General features: G+C 39.7%; 1 protein-coding gene and 1 long non-coding RNA gene across 3 annotated transcripts in view; one reads left to right on the forward strand and one right to left on the reverse strand.

The window, feature by feature from the left end:
* Window positions 1–26,710, reverse strand: part of PHLPP2 (PH domain and leucine rich repeat protein phosphatase 2) — a 72,830-nt gene that overhangs the window by 9,142 nt on the left and 36,978 nt on the right. For both annotated transcript variants that reach the window (XM_059667505.1, XM_059667504.1), the window contains exons 5-17: window positions 22,544–22,669; window positions 21,065–21,219; window positions 16,882–17,028; window positions 16,257–16,487; window positions 14,703–14,905; window positions 10,950–11,010; window positions 9,613–9,708; window positions 7,720–7,875; window positions 5,816–6,016; window positions 2,557–2,719; window positions 2,198–2,328; window positions 1,468–1,578; window positions 218–412 (exon numbers count right to left, since the gene is read on the reverse strand). In XM_059667505.1, the coding sequence (XP_059523488.1) occupies window positions 218–412; window positions 1,468–1,578; window positions 2,198–2,328; window positions 2,557–2,719; window positions 5,816–6,016; window positions 7,720–7,875; window positions 9,613–9,708; window positions 10,950–11,010; window positions 14,703–14,905; window positions 16,257–16,487; window positions 16,882–17,028; window positions 21,065–21,219; window positions 22,544–22,669 (1,976 nt within the window). The remainder of the gene's footprint in view (window positions 1–217; window positions 413–1,467; window positions 1,579–2,197; window positions 2,329–2,556; window positions 2,720–5,815; window positions 6,017–7,719; window positions 7,876–9,612; window positions 9,709–10,949; window positions 11,011–14,702; window positions 14,906–16,256; window positions 16,488–16,881; window positions 17,029–21,064; window positions 21,220–22,543; window positions 22,670–26,710) is intronic.
* On the forward strand, window positions 8,644–11,791 carry LOC132217388 (uncharacterized). Its single transcript, XR_009448885.1, has 3 exons — window positions 8,644–9,080; window positions 9,679–10,071; window positions 10,246–11,791. It is a non-coding gene; the product is annotated as an uncharacterized LOC132217388 (long non-coding RNA).

The following is a 26,710-nucleotide window of genomic DNA, read 5'->3' on the forward strand; positions in this document are numbered from 1 at the left end:
TCCAAATCTTGGGTTCAACAGAGAAAACACAGATGGTTCCACAGGCTCTTTAAAGCACCAAAATCCCCCACATTCCACGCTGATATAGAGAGAACGGCTAGGGCAGAAGGAGCAAGATCTCCTCTTGATCCTGTGCCTGCAATTTAGATTCTGGCCTTCTGGCTTAGATTTTCCAAAAGTAGAACTGAGTTAGGGATTATTCAACCCACCTGCTTACCTGTGAGATACCAAGAAGGTGTGAGCCATGGAAACGGTGTCACTGGATGACTGCTGGACCTCCTCCAGAAGCACGTCCGCCATCGTGCACTGCAGGAGGCGGGGAAGCTCCTCATTCCGGTCCCCATCAAACATGCCGTATACCGCTCCCACGCCCTCTGCAAAGGTATCCACAGCTAGCGAAGATACACACAGCCTATCACAGAAAGACAAGAAAGACAAACATCAAAGAAAGTTATTGGTAAAAGGATTATTCTCTGAGGAGCCTTCTTTAAAAAACTAAGTGTTGCCGAAACCGGTTTGGCTCAGTGGATAGAGCGTCGGCCTGCGGACTGAAGGGTCCCGGGTTCGATCCCAGTCAAGGGCATGTAACTGGGTTGCGGGCACTTCCCCAGTGGGGGATGTGCAGGAGGCAGCTGATCGATGTTTCTCTCTCATCGATGTTTCTAACTCTCTATCTCTCTCTCTTCCTCTCTGTAAAAAATCAATAAAATATATTAAAAAAAACAAAACCACTAAGTGTTAATTGAGGGTGGAGAAGAACAGGAGTAAATCCTAACCTACAAATGAAAAGTGTTACATAATTAGGCAGCATTTGAAAGAGTTGCTGACGTAACAGGGGAATTCAGCCACATTCAGAAGCTGTACATATTTTAACTTTGCAATGCTGCCAAAGCTGGAAAGATGAAATGTTTTCTCTTAGTAGTTATCAAAGACTAGTATTGTTAACGCCCTTCAGCCAGAGGCCCCCAGGAGCACAACTGTGGTTGAATGAGTTGAGTGTATTATGCCCTGAGCAAGGCAGAATGCACATCATGGAACTCTGGGGAGTGTAGGTAAGACCTAGCATAGGATTTGGTCTTTGATTGGGTCACTTTGGAGGTCTAATGAAGGGGTGATCATACTAGATTGGGGGCTGCCAGAAAGCGGGGCCATTCTATGGTTGGGTATCTCCATCAATCTTATCTATAGGAAAAGATTAGCATAAGGATAAAGCTGTAATTGGTACAGAAAATGGTAGTCGCCCATTTTATGGTAGGGATGAGAGAATTTGGTATTTTGGGGCCTGCACATTCGTCTTGTTTTTGTCCTACTGGAACATGGTCTCAAAGGGATCTTATCTGATATTGACATTCTGTGATTTGTTTACACCCAACAAGAGAATATGGCCTGGCATTTACCATCAGATCAGTTCCCAGATGTCAGAGGCTACCTTTCTTCTTTCTCAGTCTCCATGGCCAAGATACTCACTTGTTCCTCTGCCCTGCCATCTCAGCCAGTCCATGGCTCCAGAAAGTTGATGTAACTGTAGGATCCGTGGTTGGCAAAGGTTTCTGATCAATTTTCAGGGTTGTGATATGGCTGTGGGAAGTGGAGGAAGGAAAGATTAAACCGTAAATGCTTCTGTATTTTACAAAAACTATCCTAACAATAATATATATTTTTATAAAATAGTCCGTTGACAGACTAAGATTCATCTCCAGAGAGACTGAAAGTAGTATGCTGACCCACTGGCCAAGGTGGAGAAAGGAAAAAGTAGGAGGAAGAAATAGGGGCCAAATATTGTTACAATTGATGCTGTCTCTATGAAAACTAGGCACAACGAAGACTTCAACATTTCAGCCAACTGTCTACTTATTTTAAGTATTTTAATACAATTAACTCTTGGTACAATGAATGAGCTTGCACTGTCTCTTACATGTTGTGATGTAATGTGATCTGTGCCACCTCAACCATCTATGCCTGCCATGTAAAGATAGTCAGTATGTGGCTGAGCCTTGATGCCGAGTCCTAATATAAATGGGTGAGAACATTTATGTGGATGGACAGAACATCCACCCATAACTGAATCAAAGTTGGGGCCCAAGGCGTTTTATGCTTCATCCATTCTACTCCTTCAAATAATCAAGACCTTGAGAAGCCCCCACATGGCGGGTGGGACTAAGAGCACATGGGGGTTCGTTTTCACAAGTTTTCTTACCTAAATGTGTCCAGCGTCTTGTGTTCCAGAACCAGGTTTGTATTTCCAGTCAGGTCAAGGTCCTGTAAGGTAGCAGGCAGGGCCTCTGGGATCAGGATTTCTGTCAAGTCATTGCAACTTAGGTCTACAAACTGAGAAGGAAGTGGAAAAAATCAAAAGAAAATACATCATAGGTAGTTAATTCTCAACTCTCTAACAGTCAGTCTACTATTATATCCTCCAAGGGAACTTAATTTCTTCCCAAGAACCCACTGAAAACACTGTGATCTCTAATTGCCTCGTCCTTCCTTACGAGGTCAACCTCATTCACACTCCTGCCACTTCCCCCCGAGGGACAGCATTCCAGCACATGACAGTACCTGGATCTGAGGCAACTGCAGTATTTCTGGGAAAATGCTGATGTTGTTGGAGTGTGCGACAAGGGTGTGCAGCCTTTTGCAGTTCGCTATGGTCGTGGGAATGGTTTTAAGCTTGTTGCCACTTAGGTTCAGTTCCTCCAATTGTTCCAATTTATTTAGTTTGCTGAAAAAGAAATACCAAAATACCACACTGCACCCAAAAGGAGCTGCCAAGCAAGTGTTAGAGTAGCCGAAGCACAGAGGCGACTGGCCCACTGCCCGATGCCAGGCCATATGAAATGATCAGAGACACCAGGAAGGGAAGGGCTCCCCAAGGTAACTGCGCCTGCTACACTTCAGTCTGGTCTGCCTCTCAGTGTGTCTGCAGGGGCTGAAGCGTCCCTGGCTTCTCTGACAGCTGTTGGATCTTGTGGCATGAACGGCTTCCTATTATGTGACTTACAGGGAGAGGCTGAATCAGCATCGGCCTAATGTTGGTAGATTAGTTGCTTCGCCACTAACTAGTTGCAGAATACTGCATAAGTTAATGTCGGTTTATATCAATATCCTCAGCTAAAAAAGAAGCTGTACTAAATCATCACTAAGAGTCTTTTCAGTTTTAAATATCTACCGTTACCTATACATAACACAATCCATCTTCACTAAACATTGCATTGAGTGGTTATTACACATACAGTGCTATGCTAAGAATGTTAATGCAATGCAATTCACTGTTCGGCTGGATTGAGCAAAGCTTTCTCCACAATAAGCAAAATATCTTAAGATGGCCTAACACCTTTATCTAGAATTCTAGATTATTACAAGTTGCTCTAATATAACATACCATAATTTCTATTGCTAGGAAAGCCATAAATACTTTTTTAATAATTAAGCTCAGTAAAATAAAACTGCTTTTTAATTATAATAGTAATGTATATTCACTGAAAAAAATTGGAAAAGGGGACAAGGAAAACAGAGGCGGAAAAAAAATCATACTACCAGAGAATTCTGATGACATTTTGGTGGAGGGTATTCTCATCCTTTGTCATGCATGAAACTATATTTTAAATTAAAAAACAATGCTACGTTATATTTTATAACTTGCTGTTTTGTTGTTGTTGTTGTTTTTACTTTACTTAATATGTTTTAAACGTGTTCCATGTCCAAATCTCATGCTATTCTCTCACACTACTCCCTGCTTGGATCTACTACTACTTTCTGACTTGTAGACAGAAACACAGTGAGTGCCCCTCTCTCAATCAGTCTCTTACGGAGCCCAGAGCTGTGCTAGCCTTTGAAAATAGTGCAAAAGAAACAGAAAATGTGGATTATGCCTGTGCAATTATAACATTGTTTAAGAGATGACCTGACAATGGATTTATTATTCAGTATAGAACATACATGTTCTTTAATGTACTGCTCCTAAATTCCATTTAGTTTTACTATTTGTACCAGAGTACTCTAATTTTATATGATCTGTTCCTGCTCTTGTCTTTACTTCTAACTTATTTTCGTATTTTTAATGTTTTACATTTAATATTAGCCTGCTTTTGACCCCTCCCACAATATGAGTGTCACCGTATTAGATGGAATTCATGAGTTTCAGAGTATTCATCTGGTATCTCCCAACAGCTTCAAAAACTAATATAACTTGTCAGTGGTCTGTCATTTCCACTTTATATGACTGTGTGTGAGGCCAACTGAATTAATCTCATCAGATTTCAAGGGATCACATTCTGAAATTAAGATTCTGCATTCACTTTAAAAGCCACAGTTTAAATATATTTGTATTGATTTCAGAGAAGAAGGGAGAGGGAGAAAGAAAGAGAAATATCAATGATGAGAGAGAATCACTGATTGGCTGCCTCCTGCACGCTCCCCACTGAGGATTGAACCCACAACCCGGGCATGTGCCCTTGACTGGAATTGAACCCAGGACCCTTCAGTCCGCAGGCTGACACTCTATCCACTGAGCCAAACCTGCCAGGGCTAAAAGCCACTGTTTAAATTCTTTTAGGAAGCAATCATGTTTATCCTGCTTGTCTTTTATGAGCTCTAAATATCTTCTTTCATAAATATTTTAAAAAATTATAATCCCTATCAGTTTTTCTGAGTTTATTACATTTCTAAGAACATTTATAAAATAAAATTAGAGTCAAATAGTTTTATTGTTTTCATTCAAATAATACCAAACATCATTTCCCTATTGTTTCTTTTAAAACATGAATTTTAATATTACCTTCATGGTATAGATGTACTTTGCAGGTATCATATTTTATCAAATGTACTTTGAAAGATATTTTTCTACTGACAATTTAAAACTTTGATCACATTAAATGTCTCGCTTATGTCTTCGTATAGGTGAAGCCTAGCTATTATTCATCTCTTCCTCCTGGAAGGCCAACACCCCCAGGCTCTGTGCAGTGCAATGAGCTAATACATGTATCTTTAACATCCTGCATTTAATATGCTGCATTGCAATTGCCTATATACTCGTCTATTCCCCCAATTTGACTGTAAGTAACTTGAGGACAGAGGCTGTAACTTAATCGGCACTGCTTCCCCAGTGCTTACACAGCACTTGACGTACAGTAGGCATTCAATATAGACAGCTGACTGAACAAAATGGGCTTGAACGGTGCTCATCCACTTATACACTGATTTTTTTCAATAAATACACTTGGCCCTTCATGCCCACAGGTTTCCACCCACGGATTCAACCAACTGTGGATGGGATACAGCATTTTCACATTCCCAACCACGGTCTCCCAGCTGCAGATCAAACATATTGTTTTGCATTCACAGTTAGTGGAATCCACATATGCAAAAGGCCAACTGTAGAGTGAAAAGTTACATGTGGATTATCGATTGTATGGGGGTTGGCTCCCCCTAGCACCCAGCTTGTTCAAGGATCCACTGTATATAATGAATAAATTAATGGGCTCAACAGTACTTTTATGAAGCAGTGCTGAATGAAAAAAAACACACACAATTGTCTCCGGAATTTAATTTAGTTCATAAGCCTGTACTTTTCTAGGCTGAAAATTCTCAGACCATTCATTATCAGCTAACTACAACTAAGAATTAAACACATTTTAACCACAACTTCTCTGGTTATTGATACGTAGCAACTAGGTACAAACACTTTCCCATTCAACTAGTGGAATCGTAAGTCACTCCACAGAAAGCAAGAGTACCTAGTGAGATAGCGGCAATACGGTCTAACAAATGCAGAGTGCATGTTATTTGTCTGAAATGGCCAAGGTGTGCATTTGTTTACCTTGCGGGAAAAGTTTGTAGCTGGTTGTTTGCAAGATGCAAGATTCGCAGGTGTGGGTGCCCGACCAGGACAGGCACACACTGATCTGTCAGGAGGTTGTTGGTCAGATAGAGCAGCTGCAGGGCACTCAGGCTCTCCTCCCCTGCAGAAGCAGATGGCAAGGACTCCAGACTATTTGCGGATGCATTCAAGTACCTGAGGCTGACAGAGCGCACACACATCATTTCCTGCACGGTTATTTATTGCCTTAGGTAGAAAACATCATGCCATCTCAGTAGGGAACACTGCCATTACATGCTCCAAAACTCATGACAAATGAAACTTCCTCCAGGTAGTTTTCTCTAATTGATTCTAACAACCAAAGTTCTTTTTACTCAACTCATGCAAGCCAAACAGACAGGAAATCATTCAGGCTTGGTAGTAGTCCCGGGCTTCTGTAGTGGCCTGAAGTCTACCTTAGCTTCATTTTTTACTGTCTTTATGTCCCCCCGAAAGAGTGCTATTGAGTATCATGTTCACAAATATCCAAACTGTGAAGACACCCTTCAGAAAAATTTTTTGTCAGATTTCAACGTCATCATATTTATTTAGCCAAGCCCCTTCCCTTGTAATCCCCTAATAATGGGCACAGCGCTGTTTCCAACTGTTTGCTATTACAGACATTATAATGAGCACCTTTGTATCCTTATCCAATTATTTATTTATACTACATTCCCAGAAGCAAAATTGGTTGGGGTCAAAAGATAGATATATCTTTAAAATTTTCATATATACTGCCAAACTGAGCTCCAGAAAGGGCAATACCAATTATACTTACAATATGTATTATATATACAAACACTGTTTTTTTCTTTTTATATACAAACATTTTTTAGAATTTCCAAAGATTTTATTTTTTGGAAAGTCCAACCAAGTGTATTGAGATGTATAAGCTCCCACACAAAGAACAAGCCAGACACTTGTAGGCTAAATGCTTTTTGTATGTTTCCTGTAGCCGGCAATTTTCAACCTTTGCATCTCATGGCACATATAAACTACTGAAATTCTGTGCACACCAAAAATGATATTATATTTCTTGCTGATATGACAAAAAAAGGTATAATTTTGATTCACTCACATCAGAGGGCTTGTATTGGCTGTCGTCATTATTTTATGTGACAATCTAAGAGAAAAGAGATCAGTGCCCCTGACTAAACAGTCAGGTATCACATGTTTCAAAAATTCTTGTAGCACACCAGTTGAAAATCACTGCTATAGCCTATGTTAAATTACTAGTGCTTATCTCTATTTTCTCCATTTCTAAACTGAAGATAATATTGTCTTCTCCATATTGCAGAAGGCTAGAATTAAAAACGAATCTTCATTGAATGGTGGGTGACATACACATTAGATATACCTGATTATGGATGTTAAAGTAAAAAAACATTATTTATTGCTAATTTACAATGAGAAAGCAAGTAACACCTTCTGAAACAGTGTTACCTTTAAATGCACAGTTTTCAAAGTAGGTAGTAAAAGAGTGATGCAAATAAAGAATAAAACTCAATGATAGCTTGGTAAAGCTAGAAGCAAAATTAACTTTAATGGTATGTCCTTTTCTCCTAATGAAAAAGCTAAAAATTGCCAAGAAAGAGGCATGAGAGCACTGCAATTTCTCTTTAAAGGTCATAATTGTATTTGTTTTCTGAGATGAAAGCCACCTGTTTGAAACTGTTTACACCACCAAAACTTCTTACGTATTTGATGGTTATTTCAGCCCTAGAGTCGAAGATTACCACCTCATAAAACAGTGTCATATTTTATTTCATAGAAAGTACAAATGACTCCACCCATAGCTGGACTATGAGGTAAACTATAAATCTAGTTCCAAAAGTCACCCCAATGACAAGCAGTGCAGTACTTACTTTAAGGCCTTGGAGAAGAGGGTGTCCGGCAGCCTGGTGAGCAGGTTATGCTGGATGTCCAACACCTCCAGAGGGATGTGCTCCATAAGCACGGGGAGGTTCTGCACGTGATTGTGTCCCACCATCAGTTTCCTAAGACTCAAGCTGCTAAGAATTCTGGAAGTGGGCGGGGAGGGGGGACAGTACAAAGAAACAAAAAACTTACTTAAGTCTTTCTTTCTGAGTCTGCCCTTAGCTGTTTAATTAAATGAGTAAAATGAATAGAAACATACTCTTCGAGACAGTATAATCCCTGACAAGTGCCTGAGCCAAGAAAGCAGCCATGGCCAAATGTTTACCCACCTCCACCAGGAAGTCCTTACGGTCATCCTGGAAAAGGTGAGTTAATGAAAGCAACCAGCATAGAACAGATCTAAACAAAAAATTTCTAGAATAAATCGATTTATTCTAGAATTGAGTGAATCTATTAATATAGGTAACTATAATAAATAACAAAATTCATTATAACAAAGCCACTATTCTGTGCTTAAAATGTGCTAGGCCAGTGATGGCGAACCTATGACACGCGTACTCATTTTTTTGGTTGATTTTTCTTTGTTAATGGCATTTAAATATATAAAATAAATATCAAAAATATAAATCTTTGTTTTACTATGGTTGCAAATATCAAAAAAGTTCTATATGTGACACGGCACCAGAGTTAAGTTAGGGTTTTTCAAAATGCTGACACGCCGAGCTCAAAAGGTTTGCCATCACTGTGCTAGGCCACTTAAATATGAGGTTCAGAAGAAATAGTGACTGATTTGCCGAATATCTCACATTGAATGTAGTCAATGGCATAGTCAGTATTTGAACTAAGGTCTGATTCCCAAGGTTGTGTTCATACCTACTATGCTACAAAAGCCTCTAGTTTAATTTAAAACACTCCACTAGATGATAACATTTTATACCTTCTATAAATGGTGTATTCAATGCTTGTAAATATACCACTTACCCCCTCTCCCAAGCACCTCTCTCTTCCCCCCCTCCCCACATGCAGAAGTCCCATCATCTGTATCTTATAATTATTAAAGTTCTGAATTTCTACAACATTTTATTTATACAGTGCAGTGATGAAAAGTGAAGGCAAGAATGACAACATTCAGCACTTGCCGGCGTGGCTCAGTGCTTGGAGCGTCAGCCTGCACACCGAAGGGTCTTGGACTTGGTTCCTGGTGTGACCGGGGGCACATACCCGGGTTGCTGGTTCGGGGCACGTGTGGGAGGCAACCAATGAAGTGTCTCTTTCACATTGGTATTTCTCTCTCCCTGCCCCTCCACTCTCTCTAAAAATCAATGGAAAAAATATCCTCACTCCTCGGGTAAAGATTTAAAAAAAAAGAAATGACAACAATGCAATGTCAGCACTCACTACTTCCTAGGTAAGTGTGACCTTGGGCAAGTTACCGAGCCACTCCAAGCCTTAGTTTCCTCATCTGTAAGATGAGGATAACAGCACCTATATAATAACGCTGTCAAAGGACTATATAAAAGTAAAGTTCTCAGAACTTTGCCCAGCTCACAATAACTCATCCAATAAAAAGTATCTATTCTAAGTATCATATCACCAACCTACGCCTGCAACCTGTTATGTTTTATCAGTTATCTGTGCACAAGTCCCCTCAACTACCTGCTTATTACTAAGTTGCTTACAGGCCAGCCTCTGCATTAGCTGTTACTATATCCCTCACAGCACTTCACACTGCCCTGCACTCAGCAGGTACTGAATATTTATTGAACAAATAAATGAAAGTACCTATACAAAGTAACCCAATCTAGGAGAATAATTAAATACATGCATACACACACAGATATCATTATATACATACATAATATATATTAACACACACATACCTCATAGGAACCTCTGTCAGAAGATTATAGCTCACATCTAATACTTCTATCTTCTTTGCTTCACAGGCCCAGTCAGGGACACATTCCAGCTGGTTTCTATCAAAAATAAATCAACACAAGCCATCATTTACGATGATGAGTGGAACTCATTTCATTAGTCTGTAATATACCTGTTAATTGGCCCATGAGCCCCTTGAGGGCAGGAGCACTATACCTAAGAATTCTTGGTCCACTACCAGAATGCACGAGGTGCTCAATGAATGTCGCTGATAGAGAGGTGGACAGAGATAAGCACCCAAACATGTATACTCCTGGATCGATTATACTGCATGCTCAAAGAAGATACAAAGTCTCTCAACAGCAGGAAAGCATACATATGATGGAATGACTGAAGGAGAAATGTGGAAAGACTTAATGGAAGAAGTGGCATTTTAAACAAACCTTTGAAGATGACTACAGGTAATAACTGGGGAAGAAGAATAGCAAATTCTGGGGAAAATGAACAAAATGAATAAAAGTGAGGAAGAAGGGGCACAAGATAACTAGTGGGGGGCTTCAAAACATTTAAAATGTGAATGCAAATATTTGGTAGAGCACTGAGCAGACACCTAGTAAAAATATTTTTATTTTCAGATATTACTTAGTCTCTCTTGGCCTCAATGTACCTACTGATCAGTCGATTGAGACGACGAGGCAGAATGAAGTGAGGGCTGTAAGAGAAATGAAGATACAGCTACGATGGCTGAGTGAAAGAAGCACTTTTGTCTGGAATGGATCAAGGCGAGCTCCCCAAGAAATAGGACATCTGGGTTAGAATTTGAAGAATGTGGGACAATGACCTGAAGAGAGGAGGACATTCTAAGAAAGAGGGGACAACATGAGTGAGAACACAAAGGCAAGGAAAGAAATGGCATGGAACATGTGGGAATTATAACAAGCAGTTTGGGGAAACGGAACAAAGAGTGGTAAGAAACAGGCTGGAGAAAACGAAATCATGTCCAGAAGACTGTGACTTTACCCTGCAGGTATAGGGGGATCACTGAAGAATTAGTAAGTTAAGTACAATGTCAGTTTTGTAATTTAAAAAGTTCACTCTGTGGCTACAGTGAGGTCTGGTTGAGATGATTATATTAGTAAAAGGAAGACTAATCAGGAAGCTGTTACAGAATTCCAGACAAGAGATGATATAGGCCTAAGTGAGTGGTGATACATGTGGAAGGGAGGGAGGGACTTCAGAAGTATTTAGATTTCTTGTGCCTCAAAACTACCAAATTATCCACGTATGTCTTTTAAATATTAGGAATCAAACAAGCACCACCTTTATGAAGCACACTCACCTGGAAAGTTCTAAAGATGTGAGAAGACTGGGTACTGGATAGACATTCACTGCTGTCAGCCCTAATTGAAAAACAAAAGGGTGTCAGTAACGTTGTTTAAAGAACAAAGTAACTGAAAGTAAATAAGGAAAAAGTGACAGCGTCAGAAAGAAAACAGGCCACCTACTAACATGAACTAAAGACAAAAGCCACTGGGTAAAGCACATGAATGGCGTGGTCCCAATTTGAAGACCAAATACAACGAATGAAGGATCGTGTGTACTGCACTGGACTCACGCCAGACGAGGCAGTTGTTAACAGTAACTACTTAATTTTTTAAAAAATTGATAATTGGATTTTCACTGGCAATATTTTTAACTTTCAATTACAGTACAACATAGATACAGAAAAGGGCAACAATCTTACGCGCACAGATCGCTACATTTTTACACACAGAACACACCAGTGTAGCCAGTGCCCACTTAGGAAGCGGACCACTACCAGCTCCCAGGAGCTTCCTCTCATTCGCCTTCCAGTCTCTGCCCCTCGCCGCCCTTGCTCCCTATACCACAGGCTACTTTTGCTTATTTACATAAATTACACATACAGTCTGTAAAGTTTCTGATCTGGCTTCATTCACTCCTTATTGCACTTGTGGGATCTGTTCACATTACTGCATGTGGGTGTAGTTCATTCATTCTCCCGGCAGTACGAAACTGTTTATATGACTGTATCACAATTTGTTTATTCATTTTAGGGTTACAGCACTGAAGTCTTTTCGAGTTGGGGTGACTACAAATAGTGCTTCTATGAATATTTTTTCCATATCTTTTGTGGACTAATATAAGCATTTATGTTGAGTACTAGAGGCCCGGTGCACAAAAATTTGTGCACTTGGAGGGGGGTCCCTCAGCCCGGCCTGTGCCCTCTCGCAGTCTGGGACCCCTCGGGGGATGACCACCTGCTGGCTTAGGCCCACTCCCTGGGGGGATTGGGCCCAAGCTGGCAGTCAGACATCCATCCCTCTGGCAGGACAGGAGTCCTCGCGGGATGTCCACTTACCAGCAGGGAGCAGACCTAAGCTGCAGTCGGACAGCCTTAGTGCTGCTGAGGAGGCGGGAGAGGCTCCCACCACCACTGCTGTGCTGGCAGCCATCAGCCTGGCTTGTGGCTGAGCAGAGCTCCCCCTGTGGGAGCGCACTGACCACCAGGGGACAGCTCCTGCATTGAGCATCTGCCCCCTGGTGGTCACTGTGTGTCACAGTGACCAGTCGTTCCCAGTCGTTCTGCTGTTAGGGCCAATTTGCATATTACCCTTTTTTATATTGGATAGAAGCCTGGTGCGCGGGTAGGGGCCGGCTGGTTTGCCCTGAAGGGTGTCCCGGATCAGGGTGGGGGTCCCCGCTGGGGTGCCTGGCCAGCCTGGGTGAAGGGCTGATGGGTGTTTGCAGACTGGTCACACCCCCTTCAGGGTGGGGGTCCCCACTGGGGTGACTGGCCAGGCTGGGTGAGGGGCTGATGGCTGTTTGCAGCTGGTCACACCCCTTTCAGGGTGGGGGTCTCCACTGGGGAGTCTGGCCAGTCTGGGTGAGAGGCTGAGGGCCGTTTTCAGGTTGGCCAAGCCCCCCAGCGAAGGAAGCTCCCAGCCTCTACAATTTTTCTTTTATTCTGGGATTTATTTACCTTCTATAATTGAAACTTTGTTGGCTTGAGTGGAGCTCAGAGGCAGCCACAGCAGGCAGGAAGCTTGGCTTCCTCCATCACTGGGGCAACCAAGCTTCCTGCTTGCTCCAGCTCCGTGGCTGCCGGCCGCCATCTTGGTTGGGTTAATTTGCATATAGTCGCTCTGATTGGCTGGTGGGTGTGGCTTAAGGTTTAGCGAAGGTACAGTCAATTTGCATGTTTGTCTTTTATTAGTGTAGATAAGCTTAGGAGAGAACTGTTGACTATAGGGGGTGCATATACTGAACAGTTTTCCGGGGTAGTTGTACCAGTTTACACTCCCAACAACTGACATTGGTATTTTCATTCTCTCATTCTAGTCCCTCTGGTATGTGTGCAGTGGTGTCACTCTGGTATGTGTGCAGGGGTCAGTTTGCATATCTCCAATGACCTGTGAAGTTGACTGCCTTTTCCTATAGTAGCTAATCATTGGATAACTTCTTTTGCGAAGCTGAGTCCTTTACTCTTGAGGCGTCAAAACTGCAAGTGTTGATGTGAATTCTTCCAGCTTGCTGAATTTAAGGATTCTGTAAACTGAATAGCTAAGTTCGATAAAGCCCCATTTAGTACAGTACTGTGACAGAACCTTGGAAACTAAGAAGGACTGCATCTATGTCAATAAGGTCTTTTCCAAAGGAGCCAGTTATTCAGATCTTTAGATACATTAAGAATAGAAAATGGTCCTGATAATATTTCCATGACAAAAGACCTACTATCCTCTCACGATATCTATAAACAGCACAACACTCATCAGCAGTGACACTATTCTGACCTAATCACAGCTATAATTTGAAGTTTCTGTAACATGGTTAAAGGCATCAAAAGAATTCCTTAACTATCTTTTATCCTAATAACGCATTTTAGAGATACAGAAAAGACAACAAAATAATGAACACTCTCTTCTACATATCATGTAGCTTTTAACAAATTTTGACATTCTGCCTAATATGCTCCACTTTTTAAATTAAGAATTGAAACACTGCACATACCAGGTAAACATCATCCTGAATATGATTTTTATCATTCCCATGGATTCTTTCATAGTGTTATGGCATACTTATAGCTAAGAAAAAAACATTTTTAGGTGTTTTAAAATTTGATAACTATCCTAGTACATATAATTATGCACTTCCTTTTTTTACTCAAAAGTGCTTCTGAGATTTATCCATATTAACACACAAAGTTTTAGTACCTTGATTTCCATTGCTGTGCAATATTCTATCATACAAATATGTCATGGCTTAGTTTCCCTATTAATAGTCATATTTTTAATTTTTTTCACTATAACAAACACAATGCTATGATAAGCATTCTTGTACACATCTCCTTCTACACATGAGTGTCTCTTTTATTCTGGGATTTCTTTTATTCTGGGATTTATTATCTCTGGGAGATATTCCAAGCAGGGCCCAGTGTGTCTTCACCTTCTCCAACACCGCACACTGCTCCCCTCCAAGGGGGTTTTATCAACCACACTCAGACTAGCAGTGTATAAGGCGCTGCCTCTCCCTATCTTCAATAGCACTTAGCATTATTTTTTTTTATTTGATGAGTATAAAATGGTATTATTTAAATTTTAATCCCTCTGACACTTAATGAAACTGAACATTTTTTCCTTTCCTTCTTGAAACACAGAAAAAGTAATTATAACCTCTTTGGTAAAGATGAACTCTCCATTAAAAAATGACCTCAACAAATAACAGGCCTTTTACATTGGAAAATACTCCTGGAGCAAATCACTATCAAAACGAGGGGTTTCTCTTTCTAGAACTGAGGCAGCAGCACAAGGTTTTAGATTAAAAGTTGGCAAAGGGTTAAATATTTAGTAAATATTTGGCACTTAGTGAAGCTCAAAGCATCTTGTAATGTCTTTTGAATGCATATTTCAACCACTTCAGTTTTGAAAGCAAACTGAGAAGACAAGGCTAGGTATCAATAAACCTCAAATTCTATTTTACAGAGAGCGTGAGGACCACCATAAATGCCATTGTTCTTAGAAAGCTCTGATGAGAGCTGTAAGAGAAGAAAAAGGAAGCTGGGCAGAGAACTCACTGTTGGAATTGGCGTAGAGAGTCCGCAGGGAGAAGCCACTGAGTGTCAGCTCCCTCAGCTGGTTCCGCTCACAATGCAGCTGCTCCAAGCTACAGAAGGAGCTAAGATCTAAGTCAGTCAGTTGGTTGTCCCGCAAATCCATGTGAGTGATGTATTTATTCCCCTCCAGATTTTCAATTACCACGGTTTTCAAATGGTTCATCCTTAATATTCAAAAATAAGGAAATCATTAGAAATAAAATCTACCAAATGTGCTTATCAAAAGAAAAATAGGAGAGGTATGATGCCTTTCTCTCTTTCTAAACAACTTAAGAATTTCACTACTTGCCTCATTTTGCAAGGTACTAAGTTAAGCTTCTGTAACATGATTAAAGGCAGTCAAAAGAGAAGTCCTTCTGATTCTAGAACTGAGGCAGCACGAGGTTTTAGATTAGAAACTGGCAAAGGGCTAAATATTTAGTAAATATCTGAAGTTCAAAGTATCTTGCAGATAGCTGTACCTTTATTTTAAATCAGATAATCCAGACTGGCAAATACATAACAAGTTAAATAAGGAGAAAGGAAAAAAGAACCATGATCCCACAAAGTTAGTTAACTTCCACCCAGATATCTAATAAAGTGAGGTAGGGACGAAGGGATAGGACCAAGGACCAGAAGACGGACATAACTTCTGGGTTAGTGAGCAGCAAAGCAGGCAAGGAGGCCACGCAAAAAGCCAGAGGAAGCAGCCCACACTGCCTCCCTCCCCTTGCTCTGCCTGTTCTCTCTAGTGCTAAGATTCACATTACATTAATTAATGGGGAGGAAAATAATTGGCATCTACATGGAATAGTTCAAGGGAAAATTATAGAAAATGGCTTCTTGGTTCTCTTATATACAAGTATATTACTTAAGGCATGCAGGCCTGTTTTCATTTTCTTGTAGTCCAATACATTTTTCTATTACTATATCTTTAGAAGGATAGCAAAGGCTTAGTGTAAATGACAGAACATCTCGTGTGTGTCTTTTACAGCTTCCCTTAGGAAAATATAACTAAAAAATAGAATTCTTAAAAAATAATTATTAGTAAAACCTTTTAACATTTTAATTATAATAAATGGATATCAAGAAGAAACCCAATGATTCAACAGAAAAATGGTCAAGTTTATAGAAAAACACAAACTGCCAATCAATAAGCATTAAGAAGATGCTCAACCTCAATCATAAAAACTGATGAACACAAAGAAATACTATTCCTATCTACTGCACTGACAATAAGGAGAAAGACTGCTAAAATCCAACATTGACAAGGATGGGAGGAAATAGGAATTCTCATAAAATGTTGCTGGGAGGTGAGTTAAATAACCTTTGTCAAAGGCAATTTGTCAACATCTTATCATGAGGAACACGTATATACCTCATTAATAATCTCTACTGATTGAAAGGTGAAGCTTTGTTACATCTTTGAAACCACAGCTTTAAAAGCCTAATGTTTTAAAAAAGCCTTTATAAAGAGAAAACCTAAAGATCCACGAGAGGTCCATCTAAAGGAGATATGGTAACAAGTGACCTTACCTCAAGTCTACGTGCTTGATATGGCTCATCCTGCTCAGCACCCCTAGGTTTAGGACTTCCAGTCGATTTCCTGCCATAACCACTTTGTCTAACACGGTGAGTCTCTCATACACCTCGGGAATGTGACTGAAGTTGTTGAAGGAAATTCCAAGGGAGGAAAGCTGTTGCAGATTTCCCAATTCTTCAGGCAAAGTAGTCAGAAAGTTGCCATCAAGACAGAGAGTTTGAAGACTATAGGAAGAAAACAAAACAAGTCTACTTTATGAAATGTTTTAACTGGAATGGACAGAACTAGAATTATGGATTCTAATTTATGTCACTAATTTTTATGAATCCAATAAATGATAAAATGTCCTAAGTATCTATAGAAACTTATTAATAAGATGGCTTAAACATAGCTGACATTGATGGTCCCTCCAACATCAAAAATAGCCAGAGCCTCTGCTATTGAAATGAGGGACACTAGTCACTGCTGTAGGCAAGTAACTGCTGCTGACAGAATGCTCATAATTACAGGACTTATTTCACTGGGAGAGCACATGGTACTATTTTCAGTCCAAATGCCAGACCAGTAACTTATTCTACCAGGGACACGAAGAAACTAGTGACAAGTCATGATACTTACTTTAGGAGATTGCCAATCTGACTTGGCAGGTCGTGAAATCCATTACAGGAAAGATTTAGCTCAGTCAGTGTAGAAATCTCACATAACAATACAGGAAACAACCCAAGTTTGTTATGGGACAAGTTCAGGCCCTTCAGATGAGAAAATCTAAAAAGCAAAAGCACAAATTATTTACATATATACTATTGAATGAGAAAGCAATCTATTTAAATGCTCATCATAGAATTTGTTCCACAAATATTCACTGAGCTCTCACTATGTGCCAAATTTGGCACAGCACAGATGCTAAAATGACCAATGCTCAGTCCAGGCTACAAGGGAACCAGGTTTAGTGTGATGGGAGGTCTCTCTTTTCCTTAAAAAGGCAAAAAATCTTGAAGACAAGCTTATGTTGGTACAATTAAGTCACACTGATATACTTGAAATCTTTTCCTTTATTAAATTTCTACATGCAATACAACAAAGACCTAGCAACAATTAATCAACTCATAGACCAGTGATGGCGAACCTATGACACACATGTCAGAGGTGACACGCGAACTCATTTTTTTCTATTGATTTTTCTTTGTTAAATGGCATTTAAATATATAAAATAAATATCAAGAGTGACCACCAAAGCCCCATTGAAGCAAGTCTTGCCCCAGAGGGGTGTCTCTAGCACAGAAGTTCTCCCACTGCAGAAACAGCTGATTCTCACAGCCAATTGACCTGGAGGTCAATCCCTCCCAGTATTACCTACAACAATCAAGGCTTAACTACAACAAGACTGTGCACAGAGACCACAAGGGGGTTCACCAAGAGTGTTTACCTCAGGTAATTGGAGAGGCTGAGCCACTGGGCCCTATAGGACACCTAGCACAGAAAGCCATTCTATCAACACAGTGAAGCATAAAAAATGCGGAGACAAAGAAACAGGACACAAATGACAGAAATGGAGGAAAGCGAACTACTGGATATAGAGTTCAAAACCACACTTTTAAGGTTTTTCAAGAATTTTCTAGAAACCACCAATAAACTTAATGAGACCCTGAAGAAATCTAATGAGACCCTCGAGGTTGTGATAAAGGACCAACTAGAAATTAAGCATACACTGACTGAAATAAAGAATATTATACAGACTCCCAACAACAGACCAGAGGAGCGCAAGAATCAAGTCAAAGATTTGAAATACGAAGAAGCAAAAAACACTCAACCAGAAAAGCAAAATGAAAAAAGAATCCAAAATACAAAGATAGTGTAAGGAGCCTCTGGGACAGCTTCAAGCATACCAACATCTGAACTCTAGGGGTGCCAGAAGAAGAGAGAGAGCAAGATATTGAAAACCTATTTGAAGAAATAATGACGGAAAACTTCCCCTATCTGGTGAAAGAAATAGACTTACAAGTCCAGGAAGCGAAGAGAACCCCAAACAAAAGGAATCCAAAGAGGACCACACCAAGACACATCATAATTAAAATGCCAAGAGCAAAAGACAAAGAGAGAATCTTAAAAGCAGCAAGAGAAAGACAGTCAGTTACCTACAAGGGAGTACCCATATGACTCTCAGCTGATTTCTCAACAGAAACTTTGCAGGCCAGAAGGGAGTGGCAAGAAATATTCAAAGTGATGAATACCAAGAACCTACAACCTAGATTACTTTATCCAGCAAAGCTATCATTCAGAATTGAAGGTCAGATAAAGAGCTTCACAGATAAGAAAAAGCTAAAGGAGTTCATCGTCACTAACCCAGTATTATATGAAATGCTGAAAGGTATCCTTTAAGAAGAGGAAGAAGAAAAAGGTAAAGATACAAACTATGAACAACAAATAGACATCTATCAACAAGTAAATCTAAAAATCAAGTGAATAAATAATCTGATGAACAGAATAAACTGGTGATTATAATAGAATCAGGGGCATAGAAAGGGAGTGGACTGACTATTCTTGGGGGGGAAAGGGTGTGGGGGATGCGGGAAGAGACTGAACAAAAATTGTGCACCTATGGATGAGGACAGTGGGGGGGTAAGGGCAGAGGGTGGGGTGGGAAACGGGTGGAGGGGAGCTATGGGGGGAAAAGAGGAACAACTATAATAATCTGAACAATTAAGATTTAATTAAAATAAATAAATAAATATCAAAAATGTAAGTTTTGTTTCACTATGGCTGCAAATATCAAAAAATTTCTATATGTGACACGGCACCAGAGTTAAGTTAGGGTTTTTCAAAATGCTGACACGCCGAACTCAAAAGGTTCGCCATCACTGTCATAGACACAGGAATAGCTAACATGTAGACCAAATCCCTTTATAAGCAACTTTTCTTCATATTGAAATTATATTGGTTCAAATGTCACTTGAAATGAATGGGCCACTTATATGAAGCTTAAGACATGTATATAATATGGAGTTTTACTGTAATATGATCTGTAATATGACAACATGAAATAGTAATTACTAGTGCTTCTATTTTGTTGGTACAAGTGAAAGTATCTCTACTGTCTTAGCCAGAGATAGTATTAACCTAAATTGGACCCACAGAAGTCACTATGGTAACGCTCCTTTGGAGTATTGTACTTCACTATACGCTGGTGCAGGATGGTAAGGCTGAGGCGGTGTTCTCCACGGTGAAGCTCTGTATCACCTGCTTCCAGATTTGAATCCTTGGACCTCACACTAATACTCCTCTTCCAAATTTTCAACTCTTGATTTCTGTTTTTGTTTTGTTAATCCTCACCCGAGGATATTTTCTCCATTGATTTTTTTAGAGAGAATGAAAGGAAGGGGGAAAGACAGAGAGAGATAAACATCAATGTGAGAGAGACTCATCAGTTGGTTGCCTCTCACATGTGCCCCATCTGGGGCTGGGATCAAGCCTACAATCGAGGTATGTGCCCTTGACCGGAATTGAACCCCCAACTCTTCAGTCCATGGGCTGATGCTGTAACCACTGAGAAAAACAGGCTAGGGCTCAACCCTTGATTTCTAATTATACTGACATTGAATACTGATTGTGGCCTTGGTGCCTTAACTTCTGATTTCCTAATCCAACCCTCAAACTAGATTTACCCTATTTTCACAGCAACTCAGAAGGTAATGTTAAAAAAACCACTTCCTTAAAATTATAGCTTGTTTTTATTTTTTAAATACCAATATTATTAAAACAATGATCTCATTACTAATCATAGGCTTAAAGTTGAAAAACTTTGTAAAATGTGAGATAAAAATCATACAGCTTTCTGTAATTTATTCTAGAAATATCAGTTACTAAGGAAGTACATAAAATGTCACTTCAATGTGTACTATCTTTTTAATCACCATGTAATTTGACTGCTTTAATTTCCAAATTCTCCCCTCCCCATAAGAAGCCCAGAAAATTACTTATACCATATATTTATTCACTGCCATCCATTTTCAAAGGGAAGAGGGAGGTGACATGAGTGCAGACTGGGAATAGGAAATATATTTTAACAAAGGAAATGGAAAATATATGGGTCATTCCTTAGTCCCTTAGGAGTGAAATAGTTCACTATTAGAAGAGGGAAGTTTCATAGCTAATAAAAGGTTAGAGTCGGCAGTAGCACATACAAAGGAAAAATAAAAGCCCTAACCTGGGAGTGGAATTCTTTCAATTAGGCCTATTCCCTTAAAGTCACTTATGTTTGATACTTTAATTCGAAAACTTCCATAAACTGAATCTCTCAATTTACCCTGGCTACATCACTATCAGTAAATTCAGAAGATAATCTAGATCAAAGACAGTTCAATGTTGCCTCCGTAACAGAAATTTTGTATCTATTTTCTGTTTTATAGAGGGGGAAGGAAAATGGGAAAACTGTATAAAAAATTTTACTTCCTCTTCAAAAATGGAAAATACGTAGATGATGATAAGAATACTCACTCCTAAGTAAAACCACTAAAGTACTGATTATGATTCATTTTTTTAAAAATATATTTTATTGATTTTTTTACAGAGAGGAAGGGAGAGGGATAGAGAGTTAGAAACATTGATGAGAGAGTAACATCGATTCAGCTGCCTCCTGCACACTCCCTACTAGGGATGTGCCCGCAACCCAGGTACATGCCCTTGACCAGAATCGAGCCTGGGACCCTCAGTCCGCAGGCCAACACTCTATCCACTGAGCCAAACCGATTAGGGCTATGATTCATTTTTAATAAGTTAGTCCGAAAACCTATTCTCCACATACTTGTAAAGAGTGTCAAGGCCCCCTGGCCTTTCTAGTTGCATGAAGTTATGTCGCAAGTTGAGGTAGGTGATATCTTGACTGTAGAAGAGATGCTCAGGAACCTCCTCGAGGCTGTAACATGAGAGGTCGACAGTACTAATTCGCTGGGACACCACCTGAATAAGGTCAAAGAGAAGAGCATCTGAGCTAGTACTGCATGCTCTCGCCCAGCACAGCATGGAATGGCATTTACACAAAAAGGCCCAGGTTAAAAAGAGGAGAAGAAAAAAAGGCAATGAGACCTAATTATTCATTTATAAAAACCAGCTAATATTTACTTTTCCTAAAATCATAAGCTGTTAGGAATACACAAAGGCATGCTGTAAAGTGTCTATAAGCAAAAGATTAAGAAATATAAATCATAAAGATGTAAAAGTAACATTTCATGCAAGAAGTAAAGTTAAGATGATTCAAACTAACCACGAAACTTTGGGAGGCAGTGAGATATTGAAAGACATGGCCTTCTGTAGCCACATGAACTGTGCTACTTACTAGTACAGTTTCTACATCTGCACTAGTGAAGATAAAATTAAATAATCAAGCACACAGCACACTGCTTAGCATTCAAAAGATGCTCAAAAAATATGAACTTCTCAAGGCAAAAGAATGCAATAGCTACTAAAAATTGAAACTAGATTTATACCGAGCAGATTTTATTACACAATATAAGTACAGAAAATCCAGTAAGACAAAAATGAGGTTTATATTTCTACAATAGTATGCTAATAAAACATGGGTTCTGAAAAATGGGTCTAAAAAAAAACCAAAACAAACAAAATACCACTGGAGAAGTCATTCATGTTTTGATGACAGGTCATTATATTGAAACAACCCTTTATGCAATTACTTAGTTCCACAAAGAAAAATGTATTAAAATTCTGCAAACAGGAGGATTTAGAAATTGCAATACAACTTTAGAGCACTTGTCATTACGGGCTAAAAAAGTAGAAATTACGCTGAAAAGCTAATTATCCTCAGCATACAGGAATAACGGTTTGTGGCAGGATCACAGGTCATGTCCCATCTTAAGTTCAAATCTGAAGTGGTTCATCAAAGCTGTGCTAAATGGAAACAGACCAAGGAAACTAGGCTACCAGTTAGGGAATAATTCCATCCATCACCAACTACTACGGTCCACGGAAAATCATTTGAATCTCATTCCTTCAAGGCCTTACCCTCCACACAGAAGTGGCATAAAAGGTAAATGCACCTTAAAATACTTTTGAAAGCATTTTGTACTATTCAAATATAAATAAGTTAAAGACCTGACAATAATTCCTTTATTTCATTCATTATATACTAAAAAAAAAGGCCTAGAATAAAATGTGTACTAGTAAGAATTATAATTCACTTTCTTGGAATTAAGTTTAGTTTCAAAATACATTTCTATTGGGCTTCTACATTCTCATCGCCACATCATGCCATTTGACAGCTTATCACCTTGGATGCTTGCCGTTGCCATCTCTGGTACTCAGCCAAAGTCTCAAAGCTGACATGATAGGTCTGAGCCTGGGCTCCAGCTGAGCTGAATGCAAGGGAGTACTGCCTTCGCTTCACTTCTTCTACCTGAAGAAGAGTAGGAAAGAAAACCAGAATCCATTTTTTAAAAACCCTAGTCAAAAAGCAAAGGACAATAACAAGATAATAACTCAATTTTTTAAAAGATGGCAAAGGATCTGAATAGACATTTCTCGAAAAACTATGAACAGTCAATAAACACATGAAATGATGTCAATTTCATTAGTTATTAGATAAATACAAATCAAAACCACGAGATACCACGTCACATCCACTAGGATGGCTATAAAATTTTAAAAAAACAGGTAATAAATGTTGGGTAACAAGTACAGAAGGTTGTGGAGACACTGGAACCATCATACACTGCTGGTGAGAATATAAAATGGTTCAGCTACTTTGGGAAACAATGTGGTAGTCCTCAAAAGATTAAACACAGAGTAAGTATATAACCCAGCAATGCCACTTCTAAGTATAGACCCAAGAGAACTGAAAACATACATCCATACAAAAACTTATAAATTATAGCAGTATTATTCATAAAAGTGGAAACAACCTAAATGTCCAATAGGTGAAAGTATAAAAATGTGGTATAGCCATCGTGAAATATTATTCAGCAATAAACAGGAATAAAATGTTGATATACACTACAACATGTATAAACCTTGAAAACATTATGCTAAGTAAAAGAAACCAGTCATAAAGAACCATACATTGTATGATTCCATTTATCTGAAGTGTCCAGAATCAGCATATCTGTAGAGACAGAAAGGAGATTAGTAGGTGACTAGCGCTGGGAAAATTATGGCTAAGGAGGGTCGGTTTCCTTTTCAAAGTCATGAAAATATTCTAAAATTGATTGTGATAATGGTTGTATGACTCTTCAAGTACATTAAAAGACATTAAATTGTACACTTTAATTTTTTTTAATTTGTTGAGAGAGAGAGAAACAGAGACATCAATTTGTTGTTCCACTTATGCTTTTATTGGTTGATTCATATATATATATATATATATATATATATATATATATATATATACACACACACACACACACACACATACACACACACGCATATATTATAATTGATGTTTACTCTTTTTAGATATTTTTATTGATTTCAGAGAGGAAGGGAGAAGGAGAGATAGAGACATCAATGATAATAGAGAATCATTGATCGGCTGCCTCCTGCACCCCCACCCCCACTGGGGACTGAGCCCACAACCCAGGCATGTGCCCTTGACCAGAATCGAACCCGGGATCCTTCAGTCCGCAGGCTGATACTCTATCCACTGAGCCAAACCAGCTAAGGCTATATTTTTTGTATTGATTTCAGAGAGGAAGGGAGAGGGAGAGATATCAAACATCAATTATGAGAATCATCAATTGGCTGCTTCCTGCATGCCCTCTACTAAGGATCGAGCCCATAATCCGGGCATGTGCCCTGACTGGGAAATGAACTGTGACCTCCTGATTCATGGGTTGATGCTCAATCACTGAACCACACCAGCCAAGTGATGGGTTGATTCTTGTATGTGCCCTTACAGCAGCGGTTCTCAAACTGTGGGTCTCGGCCCCTTTGGCGGTCGAACCACCCTTTCACAGGGGTCACCTAAGACCATCCTGCATATCAGATATTTACATTACTATTCATAACAGTAGCAACATTACAGTTATGAAGTTAGCAATGAAAATAATTTTATGGTTGGGTCACAACATGAGGAACTGTATTTAAAGGGCTAGAAGGTTGAGAACCACTGCCTTACAGGGATCAAACCCACAACCTTGGTGTTTCAGGACAACGCTCTAACCAGCTTAGCTACCAGGCCAGGACTTAAACAGTACACTTTAAATGGATGAATGGTATGGTTTGTTAATTGTATCTCAATAAAACTATTTATGAAAAGCAAAAGAATACTTATTTAACAAGTATGTTGAAAGAGAACTCAGTGCATAATCATGAGTAAATTTATTTTTGATTCTTTAAATCACAAAATAGTCTTAATTTGATAATTAAATAATTAAATATTTGTTGAATAAATACATTGTTATTCTGGATGCTGGAGACACAACAGGGGGAAAATAGCAAAGCCCCTCCGTGCTCTCAATGGAGTTTATATTTGAAAGGGGACAAACACTCTAACACCAAAACTGTGACATGCTATATAATGAGTAATATGAAGAAAAATAGAGCAGGGTAAGGGCTTGGAGGGGAACAGGGTGGGTGGTCCGAATAATGAGTAGGAAGTCAAGGAAGGACTCACTGAGGAAGTAACATGTGAACAATGACCCTAAGGGGGGCAAGGAGCAAGGCAAGGACACCTGAGGGAGAAGCAGCAACAGCAAGTACAAGTCCCTGTGATGCAAGAATTTTGCTGATTCAGGACAAGAATCTCCAGAACAGGCCTACATGGTAAGAGGCAAAGTTTCCATTCAAATGTTAGACTGCTCCAACCCTTTCCCCCAACACTTGAGCACAGTGGAGGTAGCTGCCTGCCTGCAAGGGGTGCCCTGGCCTGCTTTGTGGACTCACCTCCTCCCTTACTCACTAGGTGCCGGGCTAGATGCCATTTCTGACTCCCTCCAGGGCTGAAGTGGAAGGGGAGGAAGGACAGAGAAACTAAGCCCAAAGGTTCTGACTAGGTGAGCAGCATAACCTCACTCCACACTCTAGGCCCAGCAGACTTTAAAGGGAATTTAAAAGCCAATTTCAATGGGTCCTTCAGAGGGTTCTTTGGATTATCCCCACCAACCCCAACCCAACCAATGATGGCTTCTCCCAGGTCCCTTGACCTGGCTAATGAATGTTCTTCCAGCAACTAACCACTCCTTCCTCATACCCAAAGGAATCTGGTCCATTTACAGCCTGTCCTCTGGTAAAGCCTGTTTGCCCCTCCAGGTGGCCCTACTGGACATGTTCTAAGAGAATCCACCCACTCAACCAATGACTCTCGCTCTCTCTCTCAATCCATCTGAGTCACAAACTGATCAACGCAAGGAGTACACAACATCCTAACGCATGAGCTATTACCAAAGCAGTCAGATAGCCTATCTCTTATCCTCAGGACTTCCTGGTCAGAAGTCAGGACACCGGTCCATTATGCCTCCTTTACTGCAGGAGACCTGCATCAAGCTCTCTCGCGTCCTGCTGAAACCTCTTTCACCAAGCTTGAGGAAAGAGGCAAACTCCCTGTTCCCATCTGGGATGGCAGTGGGGATTCACAGCACAACAGCTTTCTTCAAAGAAAAATTTCCAAGTCCAAAAGTCCAACCTAAAAAGCTTTGATGAGGATGAAGTCTTTTTATAGTAACTATATTTACATCTTTGTCTGACATCTAGCTTTGGTATATCATAGCTACTAAATCTTAGTGAGTCGGCTGGAAATTTCCGAGTGATACTCATAAATCACTAGGTTTCTGGTGCCAAGTAAACACTGAATCAAGTGGCAGAAACAAAATAGTTTCAGCAAAAAAGAACCATATTAAAAAGATCCAATAAAATTAAATAATATTTATAACTTTCTATTGTGATGCTCACAGCATGAACATTTTTCTTAGCAATAGAACATTGCAGTTGAATGAGTCTGTGTCAAAATAAAGAATCTTATTGAAATGAATAACAGATACTGATTGTTTTACAATAATTTTCCCTTTTAAATATTCATTATGGGATGTTGACACAGAAAAATATAATCATACAATGTCTAATACTGAGAAAGGTTTGTAAATCTCCCTCTAGAAGTTAATTTGTCAGCCCTGGCCTGTGTGTCTTGAGTAGTTAGAGAACAGCCCATGCATGGAAGGGTTGTGGGTTCAATTCCTGGTAAAAGGAACGTGCCTGGGTTGCAGGTTTGATACCAGGCCCATCGGGGCGCATGCAGGAGGCAACTAATCAATGTGTCTCTCTCACACTGATGTTTCTCTCTCCCTCTCTCTCTCTCTCTCTCCCCCGCTCCCTCTCACTCTCTTTTTTCTTTTTCTATTTTTTAAAATGCATTTTTATTGATTTCAGAGAGGAAGGGAGAGAGAGATAGAAACATCAATAATGAGAGAGAATCACTGATTGGCTGCCTCCTGCACACCTCCAACTA

The sequence above is a fragment of the Myotis daubentonii genome, chromosome 15 (assembly GCF_963259705.1).
Source record: "Myotis daubentonii chromosome 15, mMyoDau2.1, whole genome shotgun sequence".
Lineage (NCBI taxonomy): Eukaryota > Metazoa > Chordata > Mammalia > Chiroptera > Vespertilionidae > Myotis > Myotis daubentonii.